Source organism: Macaca mulatta, chromosome 5 (assembly GCF_049350105.2).
Source record: "Macaca mulatta isolate MMU2019108-1 chromosome 5, T2T-MMU8v2.0, whole genome shotgun sequence".
NCBI classification, from domain to species: Eukaryota; Metazoa; Chordata; class Mammalia; order Primates; family Cercopithecidae; genus Macaca; species Macaca mulatta.
Genome location: NC_133410.1, coordinates 5,367,144 through 5,388,679, shown reverse-complemented (window position 1 = coordinate 5,388,679; position 21,536 = coordinate 5,367,144). Strand labels below are relative to the sequence as shown.

The window sequence follows — 21,536 nt, the reverse complement described above, 5'->3', positions numbered from 1 at the left end:
AAAAAAAAAAAAAAAACAAGAAGAACCTTGGGAGGGAGAAGGATGATGAGGGCCTGTCATAGAGACACAAGGCCCAGCTGAAAGGGTTCCCTGAGGCCAGAGCTGGAGCTATTTGAGCAACAAAATATCAGAACAGTCTGCAATTACAACTGAAGTATAAAATAAATATTTATAAGCTCACAGTGATATAAATAAATGATTGAATGAGTAAATAATGGAGGGGAAGAGACAAACGTCTCCCATGCTAATGAATTCCAAATCATAGATGTGGCTCTTCCATCTTCGAGGAGGAGGGTAACTCCCACCCCTCAAGCGTGGGCTGTGCGCGGTGACTTCCTTCCAAGAGGACAGTGCAGAAAGGAGAAGAGTGACTCCACCAGGGAGGGTCTGACATGCAGGACCCTGGCTGGGAAGGAAGGGCAGTGCCATCGGTGACAAGTCTGCTGACGGCCGGCGCTTGGTCTGATGTCCCTCACTCACCCCTGCAGCCCTCCTCCCAAGAACCCACAACCCCGTCTGATGCCCAGAAAATCATCAGACAGACCCACATTCAGAGGCATCCTCCAGCATGCCTGGCCAGCTCTCCTCAGAGCTCACAAGGTCACCCAACACAAGCAAAGTGACCAAACTGTCCCAGCCTAAGATGTACTGTGGTGTCCTGGTGGGATCCTGGGACAGGAAAAGGAAATACTGGCGGAAGCTGAACAAAGCACGGCGTTTGGAGAACACTAACGTGCTGATGCTGGCATCTTCCTTGTGGTGAATGTCCCAGGCTAACGCAAGGTGTTAATAACGGGAACTGCGCATAGCGTAGACAGGAACCGTGAGGCTCAGCTAAAACGCCCCATCCTGTGTGGAAGCATCCTGCAGGGTGTGGCTAAGAACAGGGCTCTGGAGTCAAACACTCAGCTCCTGACCTCGGCTCTATCCTGACCATCTGTGTGACTTCCCTGTGCCTCACTGTCCCTGTCTAGCAAGCAGGAACTCACTCGGCTATCTCTGCAACTTTTCCGTAAATCTGAAACTATTCTATCAAAGTAAAAAAGTAAATTCCTTCTAGCTCCACCACTTAAGACCAATCATTCTTACATCCCACCAAGCTGCCTTCCATTCTTATTTCTGGCCATTTCCCATTGATAAAAATATACCTACTTACCCACTCACTCGTCATTAACAGAATCCTAACAGACCGCGTCATCACCGTGTCAATGTGGTATGTACAGTAAGCGTACTTCCTTGTAATTTTGCACCCTGCTGTTTTTCATGAGCACATAAGCTCCCCAGTCATTACCTGTTCTTTGCCAACATTATTATGTAATCGAAGGCTACCCTCAGTTCTTCCTTGTTTTTTTTTTTTTTTTCTTACGGATAAACCACACCAAGAGGCACAGCTCTGAGCACACACCTTCATCCGCATTTTGGGGACCAAAGTCATCCAAGGAATCACTCTCCATGGAGGCCACGTCGTTCTTTGTCAGGCCCTTGGTGTGGTGGGAGAGCAGGGTTTTGTGTTAGCGGAGATTAGTGACCATAGCGGGGAAGTTCATGAAGGTTTCCCTGGAAAGAAAGGATCTATGGGATCACCATTCATTCACTTAAAGGCAGGCACCCCAGGCAGCCTATTGATTTTGGCTCCATGAGTTTAATTGTCTTCTGGAGATATTCTGGGGTCTGGCAAGGCCACCATAGTCGCCTCATGCCATTGCCCACTGCCCTCCCCAGGAAAGCTGTGCTCATCTTCAGCAGGGCTGGTCCTACCCAGCCCCACGCGAGGCCCAACTTAAACGCCCCATCCTGCATGGGCGCACCCTGCAGTGTGTGGCTAAGAACAGGGTTCTGGAGTCAAACGCTTGGCTCCAAAGGGAGACTTCCTTTGGGACTGGCTTTGGGTCCCCTGTTAGGATGAGAACCGTGTCCAACACAGCCACAACTGCTCCCGTGCCTCACCCCCATCCCTGCAGTACCCAGTGCCTGGGTAAGCCAGGACTGTACATGTTTGTTGAATGAGGGAATGAATGAATGAATGAGGGAATGAATGAATGAATGAGGGAATGAGTGAATGAGGGAATGAATGAATGAATGAATGAGGGAATGAATGAAGGAAGGAAGGAAGAAAGGAAGGAAGGAACAAACGAAAGAACAAACGAACACTGTGTGCTTGTAGGATCAGAGCGAGGGGTGCACACTCAGTCTCTGGGTAACCTGATTCAAATTCCATGGCTGTGTGACCTCAGGTAAGTTTTGTCTGCCGCCTTGTCTGCTAATTGCAAAACAAAATGGCCCCGGGGCCACCTGTGAGTGTCTGGGTGTCTGTCATTCTGAATGTAGAGATGCGATGTCCCGAATCTGACCAAGCCACCAAACCCAGCTGGGATAAGGGGATCTCCCCCTAAATGACCCACTCCTGTGTGAACCCCTTTGAAAACCTAAACCAGGCCACCCCTCCCTTCATCATGCCTCCCTAGAGACCTCCCGCCCCAAATAACAGGATCCCCGGTTGGCAGAGCTCTTGTGTGTGTTTCCTGGGGTTGCCATTGCAAAGACCCACAAACCAGGGGGCTGAAAGCAGCAGCAATGTATCCTCTGACAGTACGGATACCGGGAGTCCAAGGTGTTGGCTGGGCACCTTCTAGGGGCTCAGAAGGACTCTTCATTCTGTGCCACTCCCAGCGTCCCGGGCTGCCGGCAGTTCATGGCCGTGGTGACGTCCAGGTGCGTCCCCCATCTCTGTGCCTCTCCCAGCGTCCCGGGCTGCCGGCAGTTCATGGCCGTGGTGACGTCCAGGTGCGTCCCCCATCTCTGTGCCACTCCCAGCGTCCCGGGCTGCCGGCAGTTCATGGCCGTGGTGACATCCAGGTGCGTCTCCCGTCTCTGCCTGTGTGTCACCTTTTCTCTGCATCCCTACCTACCCTCTCCGTATAAGGACACCAGTCATTGAATTTAGGATTTACCCTAAATCCAGATGGCTTCATCCTGAGATGCTTAGCCACGTCTCCAAAGACTCTATTTCCAAATAAGATCACAGTCCCAGGTGCTGGGTGTAGGGATGTTGACGGATCTTTGTGGAGTCACCATACAACCCACTGTACCACTGTCCGAGGATTTGCAGACCCAACCCCCCTGGCTGCTGCTCCAGCCCCATGTCTGCCTCCTGCTCAGTTCCCTTCATCAGCCCCTCGGGCCTGCCCCTGAGTTCCCCGGCGACCCCCAGCTCAGTAATCTCCTCTGCTGAAGGTAGTGGGCCCCACCCAGTCACTCCCTCCCCGTCCATCCCTGGTCCTGCTTTGGGGCAGTTTTCCCTGAAACAGAATTTTAGACAGGGTTTTTGAGTGCTCACCTGTCTTGGCTCTCAGGAATGGATTCGAATTCACAGCAGAGGCCGTGAACCCTGCATTTACAGTGGAGCCTCAGGGCCCAGAACAGTGGCCTGCACTCCATGAATGAATGAATGAATGAATGAATGAATGAATGAATGAATGGCTATGATTAGCACTGAACCAGCTGGGTTTGGGGGAAACCTGCCACTTCTGCAGCACCCACTCCCTGGCGTGTGGGGGTGCCCCAGCCCAGGCACTCATGAATGAATGAATGAGTGAATGAATGAATGCCTAAATGTATGGCTACAGTTAGGCTGAGACGGCTGAGTTGGGGGTTGGACCCGCCATTTCTGGGCACCCCTCCCTGGTGTAAGGAGAAGCTTGACCCAGGCACTCCATGAATGAATAAATGAATGAGTGAATGGCTGTGATTTGCATTGAGCTGGCTGGGTTGAGAGTGGACCCACCATTTCTGGGCACCCCTCCCTGGTGTGTGGAGAAACCCGGCCCAGGCACCCCATGAATGAATAGACGGATGAGTGAATGGCTGTGATTCATGCTGAGCCGGTCAGGTTGGGGGTGGACCGCCATTTCTGGGCATCTCCTCCCTGGTGTGCAGGGGTGAGGGGCTGGTCCCGAGACTCCATGAATGAATGGCTGTAGTTAGGCTGAGCTGTCTGGGCTGGGGGCAGGCCCGCCATTTCTGGGCACTCCTCCCTGGTGTCAGGGGTTAGAGGGGAGAGGCACACCCAGCCCAGGCCTCACAACCCCCTTTCAGATGTTGGGAGAGAGGTGCACCTGGCCTGGGCCTCATAACCCGCTTTGTGTTTCAGGTCATCCTTGTCAGCTCCTCACTCAGTGACCGGGACCAGAGCCTATTCCTCAGTGTGGATGAAGGTGCCACCTTTCAGAAGCAGCCCATTCCCTTCTTCGTGGATACTCTGATTTTCCACCCTAAGGAGGAGGACAAGGTGCTCGCCTACACAAAGGAGAGCAAGGTAAGCTGTATGGATGCCTCTCGCCTGGCGTGTGGGGCTGGGGTCTGCTTGACCCACCTGTAGGCGAGTGCCCACGTGGAGCGGACCCGGAACCCCTGGGCTGGCTGTGGAGGAGCCTCCCGGGGCTGTGGGCTGGGACGCTGGACCCCACCATTGCCCTCTTCTTGGTGCCCCCTCGGGGACCGTGCCCACTTGGCTGTGCTGTGGGAGCTGAGTGAAGTGGTCAGGTGGGCGGTGCACCGGGCTCGGAGGCTCAAGAGAGGAAGTGAGTAGCAGGCGATTAGGATCATACCACTCGCCATCCCTCTCTGCACACCAGTCACAAGGGCCTTTCTCTACTTCTGGAACATTCCCCACACTCTCATCACACCTCACTAGGCCTTCCCCTCAGTCTAGAATGCTCTTCTACCCTCGCCGAGAGCAGTGACTTGTTCTTCCCCAAATCAGCGTCTCCTCCTCTGGGAGCTGTGTCCGTGGGGCTCAGCAGGGAACTGAGGCCTTTTCCCTGGGTGAGTGGGAGAGCGGGGGTCCAGCCTGGTGGGGAACACTGGGCTGCATCTGCAGGGAGGGGTCCACCTGGGTTCTGAGGCTGGGGAGGGAGAGGGCCCGGGGGCTGGGGAGGGCCCAGTAGGAAAGGACTGGAGGAAAGGACTTTGTTCCTTTCCTGCAGCCATGGGAACAGATGGCCACAGGCTGTGGTTTAAGCAACAGAAACTTATTCTCTCACAATTCTGGAGGCCCACATTCCAAAACCAGCATCGCTGGGCCAAGATCAAGGTGTCAGTGGGGCCGTGTTCCACCTGGACTCTAGGGAGGAGTCCAACCCTGCCTCTTCCAGCTGCTGGCAGCTGCCAGTGTCTCCTGGCTGTGGCCGCATCTCCATACCTTCAGGCTTCAAATCTCCACTGCCCCATCTCTACACTGCCTACTCTGTGTGTGTGTGTGTGTGTACGCATGTGTGTGAGTGCATGTGAGTGTGTGGGTGGGTGTGAGACTGTGAGTGTGAATGTATGAGTGTATGTGGATGTGAACGTGTATGTGAGTGTGTGGGTATGTGTGTGGGTGAGGTGTTTGAGTGTGAGAATGGGTGTGAAGGTGTATTTGAGTGTGTAAATTGTGGGTGTGAGTTAGCGTGTGTGATTGTATGAGTGTGTGTAGGGTGTGGGTGTGTACATGAAAGTGTATGTGAGTTTGTGGGTGTGTTTGTGAGAATGTGTGAGTGTGGGTGTGAATGTGAGTGTGAGTGTGGGTGTTAGCGCATGTGCATGTGAGTGTGAAAGTGCATATGTGGGGAGGTGTGTACGTAAATGTGCATTGTGAGAGTGTATGTGAGTGTGTGGGTGTTTATGAGTGTGAAACTGTGAGCATGTCAGCGTGTGCGTGTGTGGAGGTTGTGTGTGAGAGAAGCTATGGGAACATGTGTGTTTGTGTGAGTGTAGATGAGTGTGGGGGGGTATGCGCGTGTGTGGGTGTGAGAACCTATGTGAACGTGTGTGTGTGTGAGGGTGTGAGTGTGTGTGGGTGTGTGAGAGCCTATGTGAGCGTGTGTTTGTGTGAGTGTACATGAGCACATGTGGGTGTGTGTGAGCATGAGTGTGTGAGTGTATGTGGACATGTGTGGGTGTGTGTGAATCTTCCTCTGCCCCTGCTTTCTGTAAGGACTCAGGGGCTTTCGTTTAGGGCCCACACAGATAGCCTGGGGTGATCTTCACATCTGGAGACCTCAGCAATCCCATCTGCAGGCTCCCTTCCTGCCCTGTGAGGTAATGGTCCCAGGTTCTAAGGATTAGGACGTGGATACGTTTTAGAGGCCACTCTGAACCCAGCACCTCTGCCCAACAGGAGGTGTGGGCTCCACAGTTGCAGGAAGGGTCCCAGTAGGAGGCCTGGCTCTGAGTAGAGCAACTGAACCAAACTGTGGCTGAACAGTCAGGGAACGAGAGGAATAGCACATGCCTCTCTCTCTCCAATGCACTGAGGCTTCCCACAGGCAGAATCCAATCAGAGGCTAGAGGAAAGAGGCTGTGGATCTGTCTACACAGGTCGGTCTCAGGGCCAGAGAAGGGAGGATCTGTCTACACAGGTCAGCTCCCAGGATCAGAGAAGGGTTGGAAAGAGACATCATGGACCTGGAAGGCAAACACAAGCTGCCCAAGTCAGCAGCCTTCCCTGTGCCACCCCAGGTCAGCTTGAGCCCCAGTATTTCACACTCTTCCATATTCCTGTGCTGCTCTTTCTCAACACTGATCACAATGGGTATCTATTAGTCCGTTTTCACACTGCTCTAAAGAACTACCTGAAACTGATTAATTTATGAAGAAAGAGGTTTAATTGACTCAAAGTTCTGCATGGATGGGGAGGCCTCAGGAAACTTACAATCACGGTGGGAGGTGAAGGGGAAGCAGGCGTCATCTTCACAAGGCATCAGGAGAGAGAGAGCACAAGTCGGGAAATGCAAAATACTTTTAAACCATCAGATCTCATGAGAACTCACTCATTATCACACAACAACGGCATGGGGGAAACTGCCCCCGTGATCCAATCACCTCCCACCAGGTTCCTCCCTCCACATGTGGGGATTACAATTTGAGATGAGATTTGGGTGAGAACACAGAGCCAAACCATGTCAGGTAACTATATATTTGTGCAATCATTTGGTTATTGCCTACACCCAATACATACACTTGGGGTAAGCTCCTTGAGGGCAGGGAAGGTGTCTGGTCTTTTTCACCATTTTAATCTAAAGTGCCTGCCTGGCTGAAAATATTAGTTAGATGGACAGATCGAGGATGGGTGGGTGGATGGATGGGTGAGGAGGGATGGACACATGAATGAATGGATGAATAGATGTATAGATGATGGGTGGATGGATGGATGGATGGATAAATGGATGGATGGGGATGGATGGATGAATGGATAAATGGATGGATGGGGATGGATAGATGGATAGATGGATGGGTGGGTGGGTGGGTAGATGATGGATAGGTAAATGGATGATGGATGGATGGATGGATGGATGGATGGATGGATGGATGGGTGGATGGGGATGGATGGATGGATGGATGAATGATGGATGGGTGGATAGATGAATGGGTGGATGGATGGATGGTGGGTGGATGGATGGATGTATTGATGATGGATGGTGGGTAGATGGATGGATGGATGATGGATGAATGGATGATGGAAGTATGGATGGATGGATGAGTGGATGGATGGATGGATGGGTGGATGGGTGGATGGGGATGAATGGATGGAAAGGTGGGTGGGTGGATGGATGGGGATGGATGGATGGGTGGACAGATGGATGGGTGGACAGATAGATGAGTGGATAGACAGTTGATGGATGGATGTATGGATGGATGGTGGATGGATGGGTGGATGGTAGACAGATGGGTGATAGATAGATGGGTAGACGGATGGGTGGACAGATAGATGGGTGGATGGATAGATGATGGATGGATGGATGGATGGATGGTGGATGGATGGGTGGATGGTGGACAGATGGGTGATGGATGGATGGATGGGTAGACAGATGGGTGGACAGATAGATGGGTGGATGGATAGATGATGGATGGATGGATGGTGAATGGATGGGTGGATGGTGGACGGATGGGTGATGGATGGATGGCAGACTGTTGGTTAGATGAATGAATGATAAATTTCTACCATCAGGGACTGTCCAGGTCAGGGACCTCCAAATGGAGATTCCTGGCTCTCCTTTGCCATGGTTGTCGACAGGACCTGGCCTCTTTGCCAAGGTCTGGTCTTCCCTGACTGTTGTCCCTGCATTTCTCAGCCTCCTGGGCTGCCTCTTTGCTCCTGACACCTTCCTTGGTAATAGCTTGTGCTTCTGGGTATTAATAGCGCTACTTAGCCTTCCATGTAATTAGACTAAAGCACAATCACGGAGACTTATTTTCCCGCAGAAATTGACTGCATTGCAATTGCTCTTTAATTTATGGTGCCCTGAAAAATTAATGGAGCTGAAATCTCAGTTATTTGCTTTGGTTCTTTTCTGTGACAATAAGGAAAGAAAAAGGGAAGAAAAAGGCTTAGTTGCAGTTGTAAAAGGAATGAGGAATTTGAGTAAATTAATAACAATGACAACAGGGCTTTAGTTTTTGAGGGGCTATGCGGTTTTTCAAAGCTCTAATTCTCAAGAAGTAGGGTGGTGTGGTGGAACAACACCAACCTTGACTCCAACAAATCTGGTGTGTTAGGCAGGTATCTGCAACAATCATACTGAGTAACACACAGCCCCAAGCCTCAATGGCTTACAGAAACAAGCATTATTTCTTCTTCCTGGGGTTCTGTGGGTTGCCCGGCGGCTCTGCTGGGCTTTGCTGGGATTGGCTATATGAGGCTCCTGGTTACTGGTGGAGTTCACGTCCCCATAGGACTCTTATGCTGAGAGCAGGCTATTCTCATGATGGGGGAGCAGAGGCTCCAGGGGTTGCAGAGCAAACCACACGAGCAACTTTAGCGTAACAGCTTTGACCTGGAAAACATCACATCTGCTCACACAGCATCGGCCAAAGCAAGTCACATGCCAAGCTCAGAGTCAATCGAGTGGACACAATTGCTCCATTCTAAGGGTTGCAGATTTGTGCAAAGCCAAAGACTTGCCTCCCTTTCCTTCCCTACCTCTTCCTTCCCAGATGCCAGCCCTGCCTCCAGAAAACACCTATCCACCTACCCTCAGAGTGCCCTGTTCCATGACTTTATGATGCTTCCCTTATCCTCATTATAATTTGGGTCACTCTGAGGCTGCTTTACTTGGAGCCTAGACAGCCTTCCTGGGTGACAGCATGGTATGCATTTCTTCCAAGGCGCAGCCAACTGCAGTAGGTCTTTGGGATTGGTAGGACATGAGAGCCCAGCAGTCCCTTCCCATGCCAGCTTCCTGGGGGCTGCTGACATGAAACTGACCAGCCTGTTTCCTCTGTGCTTGGTCCTCAGCCCTGCTTGCTGAAGCAGAACCCTGGGCACTTACTTCTAAAAGCATAAACTCACTTTTATATTTTCTTGAATTTTATTCCCTGTCAAGCGCTTCTGCTTCCTAGCACTGTGAGAAATCGATCTGAGCCCAGGATTGCCTTTCAGAAACTTAGTAAGGCAGAGAAGACACCTTTGGGTATGCAATCAGGGAAGACTTCCTGGAGGAGGAGTGTTCAAACAGGGTCTTAAAGAATGGATCAGAATGTATCTTTATTTTTTAATACATCTTCAGAGCAAGAAAGATGATCACCTATGACACGAAAAAGAAAAACCCTCACAGTCCCCCAGCCTTAAGTAAAGCAGTGTTTGCATTGATCCATATTAAAGAAATAGTAGAAAGTGCTGGCAGTGGGTGTGAGGAGAGCCCTAATATGGAGTGAACAGAGGTGCAGCCTTCGCATTGGCTGCTGTGAATATCAGCAGGTTCATGAGCTGCCCAGCAGAGCTACAAGCTTCGACACCACGTTGATGGCTCACTCTGACCTCAGACTTCAGAACAGGGAGGAGATTGGGCATCTCTTGAGTAACAGAACAATTCTCTCAGCAATGAGAAGCCCTCACTCAGCATGTGTTCATTTTGCTCTAAGAATTTTCATCTGCTGGGGCTCAGGGCAGGAACAATACTCCCCTCTGGATATGTAAGCAGAAAAGGGATTTAACAGGAGGGATCAGTGCTTTCTAAATTGTTGGGAGATAGGGAGGGGTTTTTAGACTGGACCCCCCTCCCCAGGATGCCTCCTGAAAGCCTGCAGTGTAGACCCACCAGGAAGCTTCTACCTCTGCCTATCAGGAACGTGGGGACCAGAACCTCCCAGACTTATCAAGCTCAAAAACATGTGATTGGTGCAGCTGATGTTGGCATTGCCACAGCCTGCACCTGGTAACTTCCACAAAGCCAGCGACTGGACACCAGAATGTGGAGTCCAGCTACTGCCTTCACCACCACCACCTCTCCACCCTCCAGAGCTGGAGGGTGGACATAGCAGCATGTCCTGTGACCTTGCTGGCAGCAGACAGGACCCAGTGGGGCAGGAAAAAGCCTCTGCCTCACATTCACCTTCCAAACCTGGCATGAGTGCACCCACCTGACCCAGAAATCTAGCTGCAAGGGAGTCCATGCAATGCTGGGCTGTAGCTTTCAGGCCTCTGCAGTGCAACAAGGCACCCTGGAGTGAGGGATGAAAGCATGTTGAGTGCCACCAATCACGTCCAACTCCTACTAACAGTCCAGGGCAGACTCGAAGCACCTCCAGAAACCATGGGAGACACTGGCATGCTCTTCTGTGTGCCCTTCCTGGGCCCTCAAGCTGCTCCTTTCCCTCCCTCCTGTCCTGCTTCGCTCTGACTTTTTATCTTTTTATCTTTATATGAGAGTAGGAGGCGTGTCCTCGCTTACCACCTCCACTGCTTTCTGAGGTGTCGAGGGATGAAATTCACCCTTCCACAGGATGTACCCATGCAGGTTTCAGCTGCAGTGACTGGGCTGTCCCGGATGTGTTTTTTCTTGTTTATTTGCTGGTGTTTGTCTTTTATTAAGCAGAAATGTTCTATTTCTGCAGCAATTGATGGCAGTTAGTAAAAGCGCCTCCCAGGAGAGTGAGTTGGAAAGGCTTCATAAAGCTCCAGGGCAGGTGTCATAAACGCAAGCGCATGAGGCAATGATGACAATGATAATGCCATCCGTTAATGTGGAGGCTTTATTGCCTTGCTCACAGGAACCCATGGTGATGACTCACTTTTTATGCACATATTGACTGTGGGTATGAACAGTGCAGATGGGTAAATTGAGCCATGAGATAGAAGGGTGCCTGGCCTGAGTCACTCAGATGACACAGAGAAAGGGCTGGAGGTGACCGGCCATCCTTCTTGAGGGCAGGGGTGACTCCTCAGCCCCTGGTACAGTCCTGTGAGCTCAAGTCTGTGAGATGGGAATTGCTGACATAAGGGAGTGCTGTGTTACCTTGAGTAACTTACCTAACCTCTCTGAGCTTCATTTGTCAAAGTTCATTTGTCAAAAGTTCATTTGTCAAAAGGGAAAATTGCCATCTTATGGGTGTGTTTGTGAATGTGTACATGCATGTGTGTGTGTACGTGTGTGTATGTGTTCGTGTGTGTGTGTGTGTGAGTGTGAAGTGAGGTCACATTCAACAAGCACAACTCAGTGCCTGACTCCATGAAAGGCCACAGCTGCTTCCAGCCTCTCTCACTGAGGCCCAGACAGAAAAAGAAGTACAACCAATGGCTGCAGCTGCAGGTATTTATTGAACACATACTGCATGCAGGCACTGCTCCACAAGCTTAGTAAAGACTCCTTGCCCTCATGAAGCTTATGTTCTAGGGGATGAACACTTTCTTTAAAAAGTCCTTTCTGAATAGGAAAGGTGATGGCTTCTTACCACAGCTGTGTGCCAGTGAAGCTCCACTTACAAACCCAGGCGACAGCCCGTGGTTTGCTGACACCTGCTCCAGGGTGTATGGCACACCATCTCTGTGTACCACTGTCTCTGGCTGCCTTCCTGCTCCCAAGGCCACGGTGAGTGGTTGCTACAGAGACTACACGGCCCCCGTGGCTGAAAATATTTACCACCTGGCCCTTTACAGAGCGCATTTACCAGCCCCTGCCCTAGAGTCAAACGTGATCATTCAGTCAGCAAATGGGCCTTGCCATGGATTCTGGGCTACCACTGGGGCCTCAGGTGAGCGAGGCAGGTGTGTGCCCACGAGCTGTGAGTGGCTTAGCAGAGGAGCAGGAGATAAACACCCAGGACGCAAGGAAGTCAGCAAACAGCTATGCAGGCATGAGCTCCCCACAGTGCACACGGGGCTGGCAGGCTGGGGACAGCGCCCCCAAGATGCAGGCAGCTGAACTGGAGCTGGAACTGGGCTGGGAGGACTTCAGAGGTGGGGGTGAAAGGTGTGCCTCCATATGGCTGGATTGTGTCCCCCAAAATTCCTGTGTTGAAGTTCTAACCCCTGGTACGAAAGAATGTGGCCATATTCGGAGATAGGGCCCTTAAGTAAACATTAGACTATTAGGGTGGGCTCCAATCCGTTTGACTGGTGTCCTTATAAGAAGAGATCAGGACACAGACAGCCGGGAGTGGTGTCGCACACACACACTCCCAGGCAGGAGGATCGATTGAGCCCAGGAGTTTCAGGGCTGCAGAGAAATACAGTTGCACCACTGCATTCCAGCCTGGGTGACGGAGCAAGACTCTTTCAAAAAATCAAAAATGACACAGAAAAAAAGACAGGCAGAGGGAAGACCACATAAAGACGGGGGAGAACGTGGCGTTTGCAAGCCAAGGAGGGAGAAACCAACCCTGCCGATACCTTGGTCTTGGACTTCTGGCCTCAGAACGGTGTGCGAATCTGTTTCTGTGGTTTAAGCCGCACCCTCTGGGGTATGTTGTTATGGAAGCCCGCGTCGCCCGTGTCGGCTAATACAGTATCCCGTGTGAAGAGAACATCCTGGACAAAAACCCAGGGCAGGAGGCACATGTGTGTTTCGGGATCAGGGTGCATCCTGTTGGGGGAGTGTGACTTATGCTACACCAGAGGGGTGGGAACAGGGCCCAGGGCAATCACTCAGGGCCTCGGCTGTCAGCCCGGGTGACCCAGACTCTTACCTGCAGAGATGTGGAGCTGGGAATGAGGCTGCCCTGAAAAACAGGAGGTAGTCAGGGGATGAGAGGGAAGTAGGCATGTTCCAGGCAGAGGGCATGGTTTACACAAAGGCCTGGAGGCGAGAGAGCGAAAAAGCAGATTTAGATCACAGTGCGTAGTTCAATAGAGCCAAAGCCCAGCGTGGGAGGAAGCTGGGGAAGGGGCCCCCAATCCAAATGGCTGGGCTTGGGCAACCGTGGGAGTCGGGTTAGCTGGGGTTTAGATGGGCTGAGCAAGACAGACTCTCAACCTCTTTCTTTAAGACAATTTAGCAATCATGGGTGCTTTCTCCAAGCGAGTGGCGGCAAAGGAGGGTGGCCTAACAAAGTGAACTCCCAGGCTTGTTGAAGAGACAGATGATTTCACTTGTAGTACCCGGAATGCAAAGTATTGCTGGACAACCACACAGACAGCCGCCTTTCTCATCGCTCACGGTCAGGGTCACGGGCGCAGCCTTCATCCCTGAAGACGCCGTGGAGGCACCTTTGCCAGGACAGTTCCGTGATGCAGGGCCCTGTCTGCTTTTCTCCAGCTGCGGGGAAGAGGGAGGGAGGGGACATTTGCTGCAACTGCACTTGCGACAATGGTGGGGTCTGTAGTTTTCAAGGTGAGCTCAGGAATTCATCCACTGTTGGTAAAGAGAATAAAGGCTGTGTGTGAGGAAGATCCAGTTCTGATGAGGACGAGGAGGGGGGTTTGCCAGCCGCCCAGGGTTTGCTACGTTTCACACCTGCAGTCTCCTGGCCGTGGTTCCTTGGGCAACATCCTGGCCAGTCTTACAGTGGGCTCAGCCCTCGGCTGGTTCTTCTGATCTGCTCATCCGCGGGGATCCTGCCATGGGCAGCCCTGCATGAACGCTCCGGGTGTGTTCATCTCGGCTCTGAAGCGTGAACCGTGGCAAAGCCTTGCTGCTACAGGACCGGCTAATTGGCAGCTTGAGCATTTGAGCTTCACTGCGGTAGCTTGCATAGTGTCTCATCGCCGAAGTTTCCGAGATGGGAGATTGGGGAAGGCAGGAGCAGCCGAGGTGGTGTGGGGAAGTGGGGTGGCCTGAGATGGGATGGGGTGCGGCCCCTGAGGGCTCTGCTTACAGTGGGGCAGGTGGGGTGGTGGGCACCTCTGGGATTATGGTTGGAGGACCTGGTGGATGGTGGAAAGGAGGGAGGCCATTTATTGAGACCAAAGAGGAGGAGGAGGAAGACATGGAGGCTGGGGGAGCAGGGCTGGTTGAGACAGGAGCCAGCTCCTGCTGGGCCCTGCTAAGCTGGGGGTGGTGCAGGCAGGAAGTGACGTGGAAAGGGTGTCAAGGAATCAGGGGTCATCAGGGCAGAAATGGGGCCTAAGTCACTTCCTGGCAGGAGAGGATCCTGGAAGGGGGATGTGTGGCATGAGCCTCAAAGTGGGCCTGATGCCACCCCCAGGCAGCAGTGACCTCTGAACTGAGACCCGGCCTTCCTCTGCCTGGGAGTATTTGTAGAGGGCCTCCTAGGTTTCAGGAGCTGGGGCAACCGCTAGGAACAAAACAGACCAGCCCTTGCCCTCACGGGGCCTCCTTTCTAGATGAAGACGGGGGCGCAGAGCAGGTGATGAGGGACGGGTTAGAAACTGCTGGGTCTACTGAGGGCAGGCGGGGAGTGAGGGGGCTGCCAAGGGGCTTGGCCTCTGCATGGTGGGAGAGCCCAGAATGTGAGCTTGGACCTGCCATGGTGGAGGAAGAGAGGGCTAGAAACCAGGGACAGGCACCAGGGCAGCCCTGGGGAGCAATGGGAGTGGACTAGGAGACACAGGATGTCCTGGATCTGAGGAGCTGGAGGCCAGAGAACCAGGGTTCTGAGCATAGCACGAGGGTACACGCCCGGGGATCCCTCCCCGAGTCCCACTTGGCGCTGGCACTGGCACCAGGACATGAGGGTGCGGTAGACAAAGGCACTGCAGCCCCGTCCTCTCTGGCACCTGGGCCCTAGGCACAGACTCTGACTTCACAGACAGAGCTCTAACCCTGGCTTTGCAATAGAAGGAGCAGGGCCTCTGAGCCAGTGGCCTTAGCAATGCCTGATCCAGAGGGTGACTTTAAACTGTGTCTTGAACACCAGCCGGGGATGAGGAAGGGCATGCCAGGCAGAGGGCACAGCAGGTGCAGATGCTCAGAGGACGCTGTGCACACATTAGCGCCACAAGTGTGAGTGAGCCCCGAGCCGAATGTGCCTGGGGTGGGGGCATGCAGGGAGTGAGCAGGATGGCAGCCAGAGGGGGGTCTGAGGGCCTCGGGAGAGCTGTGTAATCACGTGAGGGCGTGGGCTTTTTTGGGGGCCACGCCTCTCCTGGAAGGTCTGTGTGGAGAGTGGCAGGACCAGGTGTACTCTGCAGCTGCAGGACCAAGGGCTGGGAGCAGGGGTCCATGGAGATGGTGTGGCCCAGCTGGGCCATGGCCCTGGGTGGAGAGGGGTGCAACGTGCAGCTGGTGCAGGGTACACAACTGCGTCTGAAGCATGGTGACTTATTAGACATGGCAGCAGGAAGGCGAGGACAGGAACCCAGAGAGGAAAAGGCCCTGGGCACTGGGCTTGGAGGCTGGGTCAGGAGCAGAGGGTGATTAGGCCCAGGGTGGGCTTCCAGGAGGAGGGGCACACCTGCCTGTGCTGAGAGGCAGGGCTGCACAGGGTTGGGCTTGATCACCCGTTTCCCTTCTGAGATTCTGCACATCCTTCTTTGATGAACAGCAGTGGCAGCAGCGGTGTCTGCAGCAGCAGTGACATCCGTGATGTCATTTGTTCCTCATAACATAGCATCCATGACAAGGACACGTGGAAACAGAAAAGGAGCACGCGGCACTGAAGAAGTCAGTCGTGCCGGCATCTGATCCAGCAGATGTGGCCGCTATTAGTGTGAATGTTGTGCCCGTTATGCCGATGGAGAATCTGGGTGGAGTGGTTGACTTGAGCCTTCCTTCCTTCCTGGGCCAGTGATGGAAATTGCTGTGCTCACATGATTCATTCTAGACAGACCCTGATCACAGAAGGAATAAAGAGAAGTGCGTTCAAACCACAGATAATTCAAGTGCAGGTCTGACAGGGGGTGACCCTGGGCGAATCACTCAATTGCTGCGAGCCTCCATCTTCCATCTGCACGAGGTGTTTTTAGAAGCATCTACTTCCTAGCAATGTTGTGGGGGCGCCTCGAGAGGCAAAGGGCCCGGCTGGTGCTCGCACGTGGAGCGGATCCTGCTATTACGGGTGTTATCAGGCAGTGATCACGACAGAACGTGCTGTGTGCGTGGCAAGTGCAACCGCTTTGCCACGTGCCTGGATGATCCCACAACATCCCTCAAAGCAGGAGGCCGATTCCCGTTTTAAGAAGTGGTGAAACTGAGGCTCGGAACAGCGTTGGAACGCACGCAAGGTCTCCTGCTGTGTACGGTGGGTGCTAGTGGAGCCAGGCCTGCTGGAGCCCAAGAACCCTAGACTCACAGACTCTCCCCTTTGAAATGCTACAGCTGGGGCATCATTTTATAGATGGGGAAACTGAGGCAAGGAACTGACTCAGCGGCCATGACACAGAGGCAGATGCCAGCTCCGCAGACCCGGGTCCCCGCTTCCCTGTCCAGCCCTCTCTCCCCTCCCAGCCCAGCCCAGCCCAGCCCAGCCCGCCTCGTCCATCAGCCACACCTGTGCGGCGGCCAGCGCCCTCTCCTGGCCCACGCCTGAATCTGCAACAAAACACGGTGGGCTCTGAGCTTTGCTTCAATAACAAGGATTTCAGCGCAAGATGCTACTGGGGTGCAAAGGATCTCCTAAACCCCACGTGGTCCATCCTCCCCTGATAAATGCAGTGTGGGCCGTATTGCACCAATACAGCCCCTACCCCCAGAGGGGAAGCTGGCAAAAACACAACGCAAATCAAAGATGAACTGGGGACATCAGTTATAGAATCGCTGGCCCAGCCCCAATGTCTGTGTTCACTCATCACCTGGGAGTTAGGGATGAAACGTATTGAAATGCAAATGAACACTGAGCCGGAGTCGGAGGAGAGGCAAGGGAAAAGGGACTGAGTCTCCTGTTGTCCAGGACGGGGAAAGGCAAACGCATGTTGTGGATGGACTGCATGTCAGACACGGGCTAGACTCTTCCAAAGCACGTGATCCAGCTGAATCATCCGACCTTCTGAGTGAGGATGAGGATTGTCAGCCAGTTTAGGCCTGCCCAGGTAGCTGGTTCCAGGTGAGGATGGGAGCCCAGGCTTCCTGGCATTGCTGTTAGGAGATTGTCCTGGCCACTCTGGAGAGAGAAGAGGTCAGACTGGCTCCAGGAGGCCCCTCTGCCATCCCGTTCATCTCCTCCGGAGTGAGCAGAGGCCTTTCCCAGTTGCTGTGCCAGGCCCCTGTTGACTCCAGCAGGGATGGCACTGTGCCCAAGAGGCCACAGAAGGGACCCAGAAACAGCGAATGAGACACAGGTTTATTGGAGGAAGTTACATGCAGGGACAGTCTGGTGGCAGTGGGCTGGACAGGAGAGCTGCTCTCGTTTGTAAGAAGCCTGCAGTTTATGTAGCTTTTTCCCTCCGCACCCTCCCCCTAGCAACCTCCACCCAACCCAGAACAGAGGAACTCGACCCCCGCAGGGCCTGCATTCCAAGGGATGGGCCGGGGCCTGTTCCTCATGGGTAAGGCTGAGTCTCGGGGTTGGCCACTCCCGGATTCCTTAGCTGGGAACTCGGAAGGCACATTCTTCTTAGGCGGTGGGATCACTCTCAGGCGTGCTTCGGTGACGGCTGTCACGTGCCTCTGCCATACACCAGGGAGGGAAGCTCTTGCCGCCTGCTTAAAACCCTTCTCTAACTCCCCAGCCCTAAGGGATGAAGCAGAGCTCTGTCCCCTCCCCCAGCATCAGCCCAGCCCGCTGGTGACACTGGCCTTGGCACCATGGGGGGCCGGCACCCTGAAGCCAGCCCTACTGTGTGCTCAGCACCTCCGGCTGCAGGGCCTGTGTTCGGTTGTTCCCTCCTCCTGGAATGGCCTCTGGCTTCCTCTGACTGCCGAAACCCCCACAACCCTCAGATGCTGGCCTGATGCCAGACAGTGAGTCAGTGGGGGAAGAAACCAGGGGCCCATCCAGAGCTTCCCCCGGGGGAACTGAATACAGGAGGCACTGGCAGGGCTGGAGCAGCACGCAAGGAAGGCAGGTCCACCAGGAGTGGCTGCACACACAGCAGCTGCCACCCCAGGCTGCAGGGCCCAAGTGCCCAGGTGGCCCGGGCACAGTCACAGCTCCTGACCCCTGGGCCCCTGCCTGTCCTGCTGGACCCGTCCCGGCTCTCCTGTGTCAGATGACACGTAGGACCCTGCCTCCTCTTGGCCTCCGGAGTGTGGCAGCTGCCTATGGCGCCCATCATGGTCATGGGCAGCTACACACCCAGCACCACCGCCTCGGAGAGCACCTCTGCTCGCTGAGCTCCAGGGGAGGGAGAAAAGGAAGCTCCTTTCCCACCCATCTCAAGGTTCATGGCTGAGGCCTCCATTGCAAAAGACAGGACCAGACAGAAGCACAACAAATTCATGTAATTTACGTCTCCTGTGACATGGGAGTGTTCGAAATGAAGACCCAAAGGGACAGGAAGTTCGTGCTTTATGCTTAGGTTTGATGGACAGGGGCTGGTCCTGGAGAAGTGCAATGGGAGGGAAAGGGGTGTGATCAGATGAGGGGCAGAGGGGAAGGGAGTGGGGCTTAGCAAAGCTGTGTGTCCAGCGTCTTCTCAGCGTCCTGGTGCGGCATTCCTTCCCTGGGCCTCGAGCAGGACACCTGTCACGTGAGGGTCTTCCGGGAGAGGGTGGGAGAAGGTCGGGGGATGCCCTTCCTCGGTTTAGGGGCTGTTTCAGGGAAGAAAGGAGAGGGAATGGAGAATAGGCTTCCTGCTTCTGCTGTTTTCTCAGTTTCCAAGATGCCACATTTGGGGTAGCATTTCCAGCACCCATAGCCAGTTTCTCCTATGGAGAATGGAGCTATGAAGTCCCACCCCCCTGGCATGGTGGGGCTTGGTGTGGCCAAGAGGAGCGCCCTGATAGAGACGTCCTCGCCGGCCCACACGCCGCTGTGCCGGACAGCTGGCTTCCCTCCTGCCAGAGCAGATCTCGGCTCCCTCCAGGACTGTCTCTTCCATGAAGGAGGGGGAGGCCCTTTCCCAAGGGCCATCATGGAAAGGGGAGGAGCTCTGGGCCTTGCCCGTGGCCCTGGCAACTTCACCTGGCATTTCTAATATTCATGGCTTGATCAAGGTCCTGTCTACACCTGAGATCCCCAGGCCAGAGCCCTGGCTGTGAACCCGAGGACCAGCTGGCCCCTTCCCTTCTCCCCAGGCCTGGGGCACTGACCCGAGAACCCCCTGACTCCATTCACTCCTCCCAGGCCTGGGACACTGACCCGAGGATGCCCCGTCCCTGCTCACTCCTCCCAGGTCTAGGAATAGGCTCCCTGAGTATCCCTGGCCCTGTCCACTCCTCCCAGGTCTAGGAATAGGCTCCCTGAGTATCCCTGGCCCTGTCCACTCCTCCCAGGTCTAGGAATAGGCTCCCTGAGTATCCCTGGCCCTGTCCACTCCTCCCAGGTCTAGGAATAGGCTCCCTGAGTATCCCTGGCCCTGTCCACTCCTCCCAGGTCTAGGAATAGGCTCCCTGAGTATCCCTGGCCCTGTCCACTCCTCCCAGGTCTAGGGCACAGACCTGAGTACCCCTGGCCCCATTCACTCCTCCCAGGTTCCAGGGCACAGATCCAAGGACCTTCTCACCCTCTCTGCTCTGCTCACCCTCAGAGGACCTGTCAAGCTGCCTGCACAGGCCTCTCTCAAGCCCTGTCCTCCTCTCCATCCTCCCGCCGCCCCCAGCTGGGCCCAGGCCTGGCCTCCTCAGGGCGCCCTGCCTCCACCCACAGCCTCTGGTGTGGGCTCTCTGAAACACTGTCTGGCCACGGAGCCCCTGAGCGCCTCATCTTATCCAGCCTTGGCCAGTGGTTTGGGGCAGGGCCAGCTGTGTCATTTGCGGGGTGCAGTGCAACGTGAAAAATGTTGACCATCCGGTAAAGTGCTTTTCCTTTCTTCTGTGCTCTCTCTGGGCCTGTCACCATATTCTTTATGAGCCATTTAACATGGTGCTTCCCGGCTCACAGGGACACCCTCCCAGGCCCCCAGGGCTGGTCTCAAGACAGTGCTCAGGGCGCCCACCCCTGCCCCTTCCTGGGCCCAGGCCTGGCCCTGGCACTCACCAGGGACAAGGTCCGTGGTGGTCACTGTGTGGAGATAGGACCATGGGCACAGGCGGCTGAGAACCCATCCCGAGGGCACAGGGCTGGAGAGGAAGCCCAGGCCATCAGTGCTACACACGCTCTCTTGCCCCCTCAGCCTTCACTTCCAAAGCTCCAATTAGACACAATTATTAAGAAGTTCAAGTTGGCGGCTGCAGAGAATTAAGCCCCAGGTGTGGGGCCCTTCTGAGCAAGGTCCCTGGGCTGTGGCACTGGTCACACGCTGTGAGGCCAGCCCTGGTGTCAGGCCCCAGCCCACCTGCACTGACCCCTGCAGCAGATGCCACACCCCTGCCCGGGGCCACTGCTGTGTCCTGTTCTGCTGTCCGTTCACTGCTCCAGCCCTGGCAACACGTGGCTCCTTCCTCCCAAACGCCCTTCCTCGCATCCTGAGGATTATAAAGCCCCTCCCAGCTTCGAGGCTCAGACGCACCTCCTCCGTGAGACCCCTCTGGATTTCATCCTGGGGAGCCTCATCTCCCGGCTCCTGCCCGCTGGACTGGGGACAGGAATGGTTCCTCCTGGAGGCAGTGGGGTTTGGTCTGCACCCCAACACGAGCACAGCGTCCCCACCTGTCCGCTGGACAAGGCTGACTTCTCCTGGGGGATGCACTGTGTCAGGGACTTCTCCGTCTCTCAGAAGCAGCTGATTCCTGACGACCTGACCAAGTTTTTGTTTCTCCTTTTTCTGCCCTAAAGCTCTACGTGTCATCTGACTTGGGGAAAAAGTGGACACTTCTGCAAGAGCGAGTGACCAAAGACCACGTGTTCTGGTGAGAGCACTGCCCCACCCCGAACCCGTGGGGCCCGCGGCTCCGCTGAGAGCACTGCCCCACCCCCAACCCACGGGGCCCGCAGCTCTGATGAGAGCACTTCCCCCAAATCCTTGGGAGCCCCACAGGGGCCCGCAGTTCCCTTTCCTCCTCTGGACCCTCCCTAGCCCAGGACTGGGTCCCCACCGTCCACTGCCTCTTTCTGCAGCCCCATACCCTCCTCCTCCCAGGGGACCCCCCTAGTCGTTCTTCCTGCTCTGCAGTGGGTGGTATCAGAAATGGTAGAGTCCAGGGGTTGGTGTCCCTCAGGCCACATTTTTACTCACGAACCAGCTATGTGGCCCTGTGCCACTGCTGTTCCCTCCCCGAGCCTCACAGCCTCCCCAGGGGAGAGAGGTGCTGACGTCCACATGTCCCCGGCCCACCACTCTATGCTCCCCACCCAACCCCAGGCCCCAACTCAGCCCCTGACTAACAGACCCCGTGGGTGCTGAC

General features: G+C 54.6%; 1 protein-coding gene and 1 long non-coding RNA gene across 5 annotated transcripts in view; one reads left to right on the top strand and one right to left on the bottom strand.

Moving 5' to 3' along the window:
* The window catches only part of SORCS2 (sortilin related VPS10 domain containing receptor 2), a 569,237-nt gene that overhangs the window by 460,264 nt on the left and 87,437 nt on the right, over positions 1-21,536 (top strand). For all 4 annotated transcript variants that reach the window (XM_028848328.2, XM_028848326.2, XM_078003137.1 and 1 more), the window contains 2 exons: positions 4,151-4,315; positions 20,968-21,041. In XM_028848328.2, coding sequence (XP_028704161.1) covers positions 4,151-4,315; positions 20,968-21,041 — 239 coding nt within the window. The remainder of the gene's footprint in view (positions 1-4,150; positions 4,316-20,967; positions 21,042-21,536) is intronic.
* Positions 18,518-20,982, bottom strand: LOC144341116 (uncharacterized). The gene is made up of 2 exons (XR_013417743.1): positions 20,702-20,982; positions 18,518-18,842 (listed from the first exon to the last, which is right to left on the bottom strand). It is a non-coding gene; the product is annotated as an uncharacterized LOC144341116 (long non-coding RNA).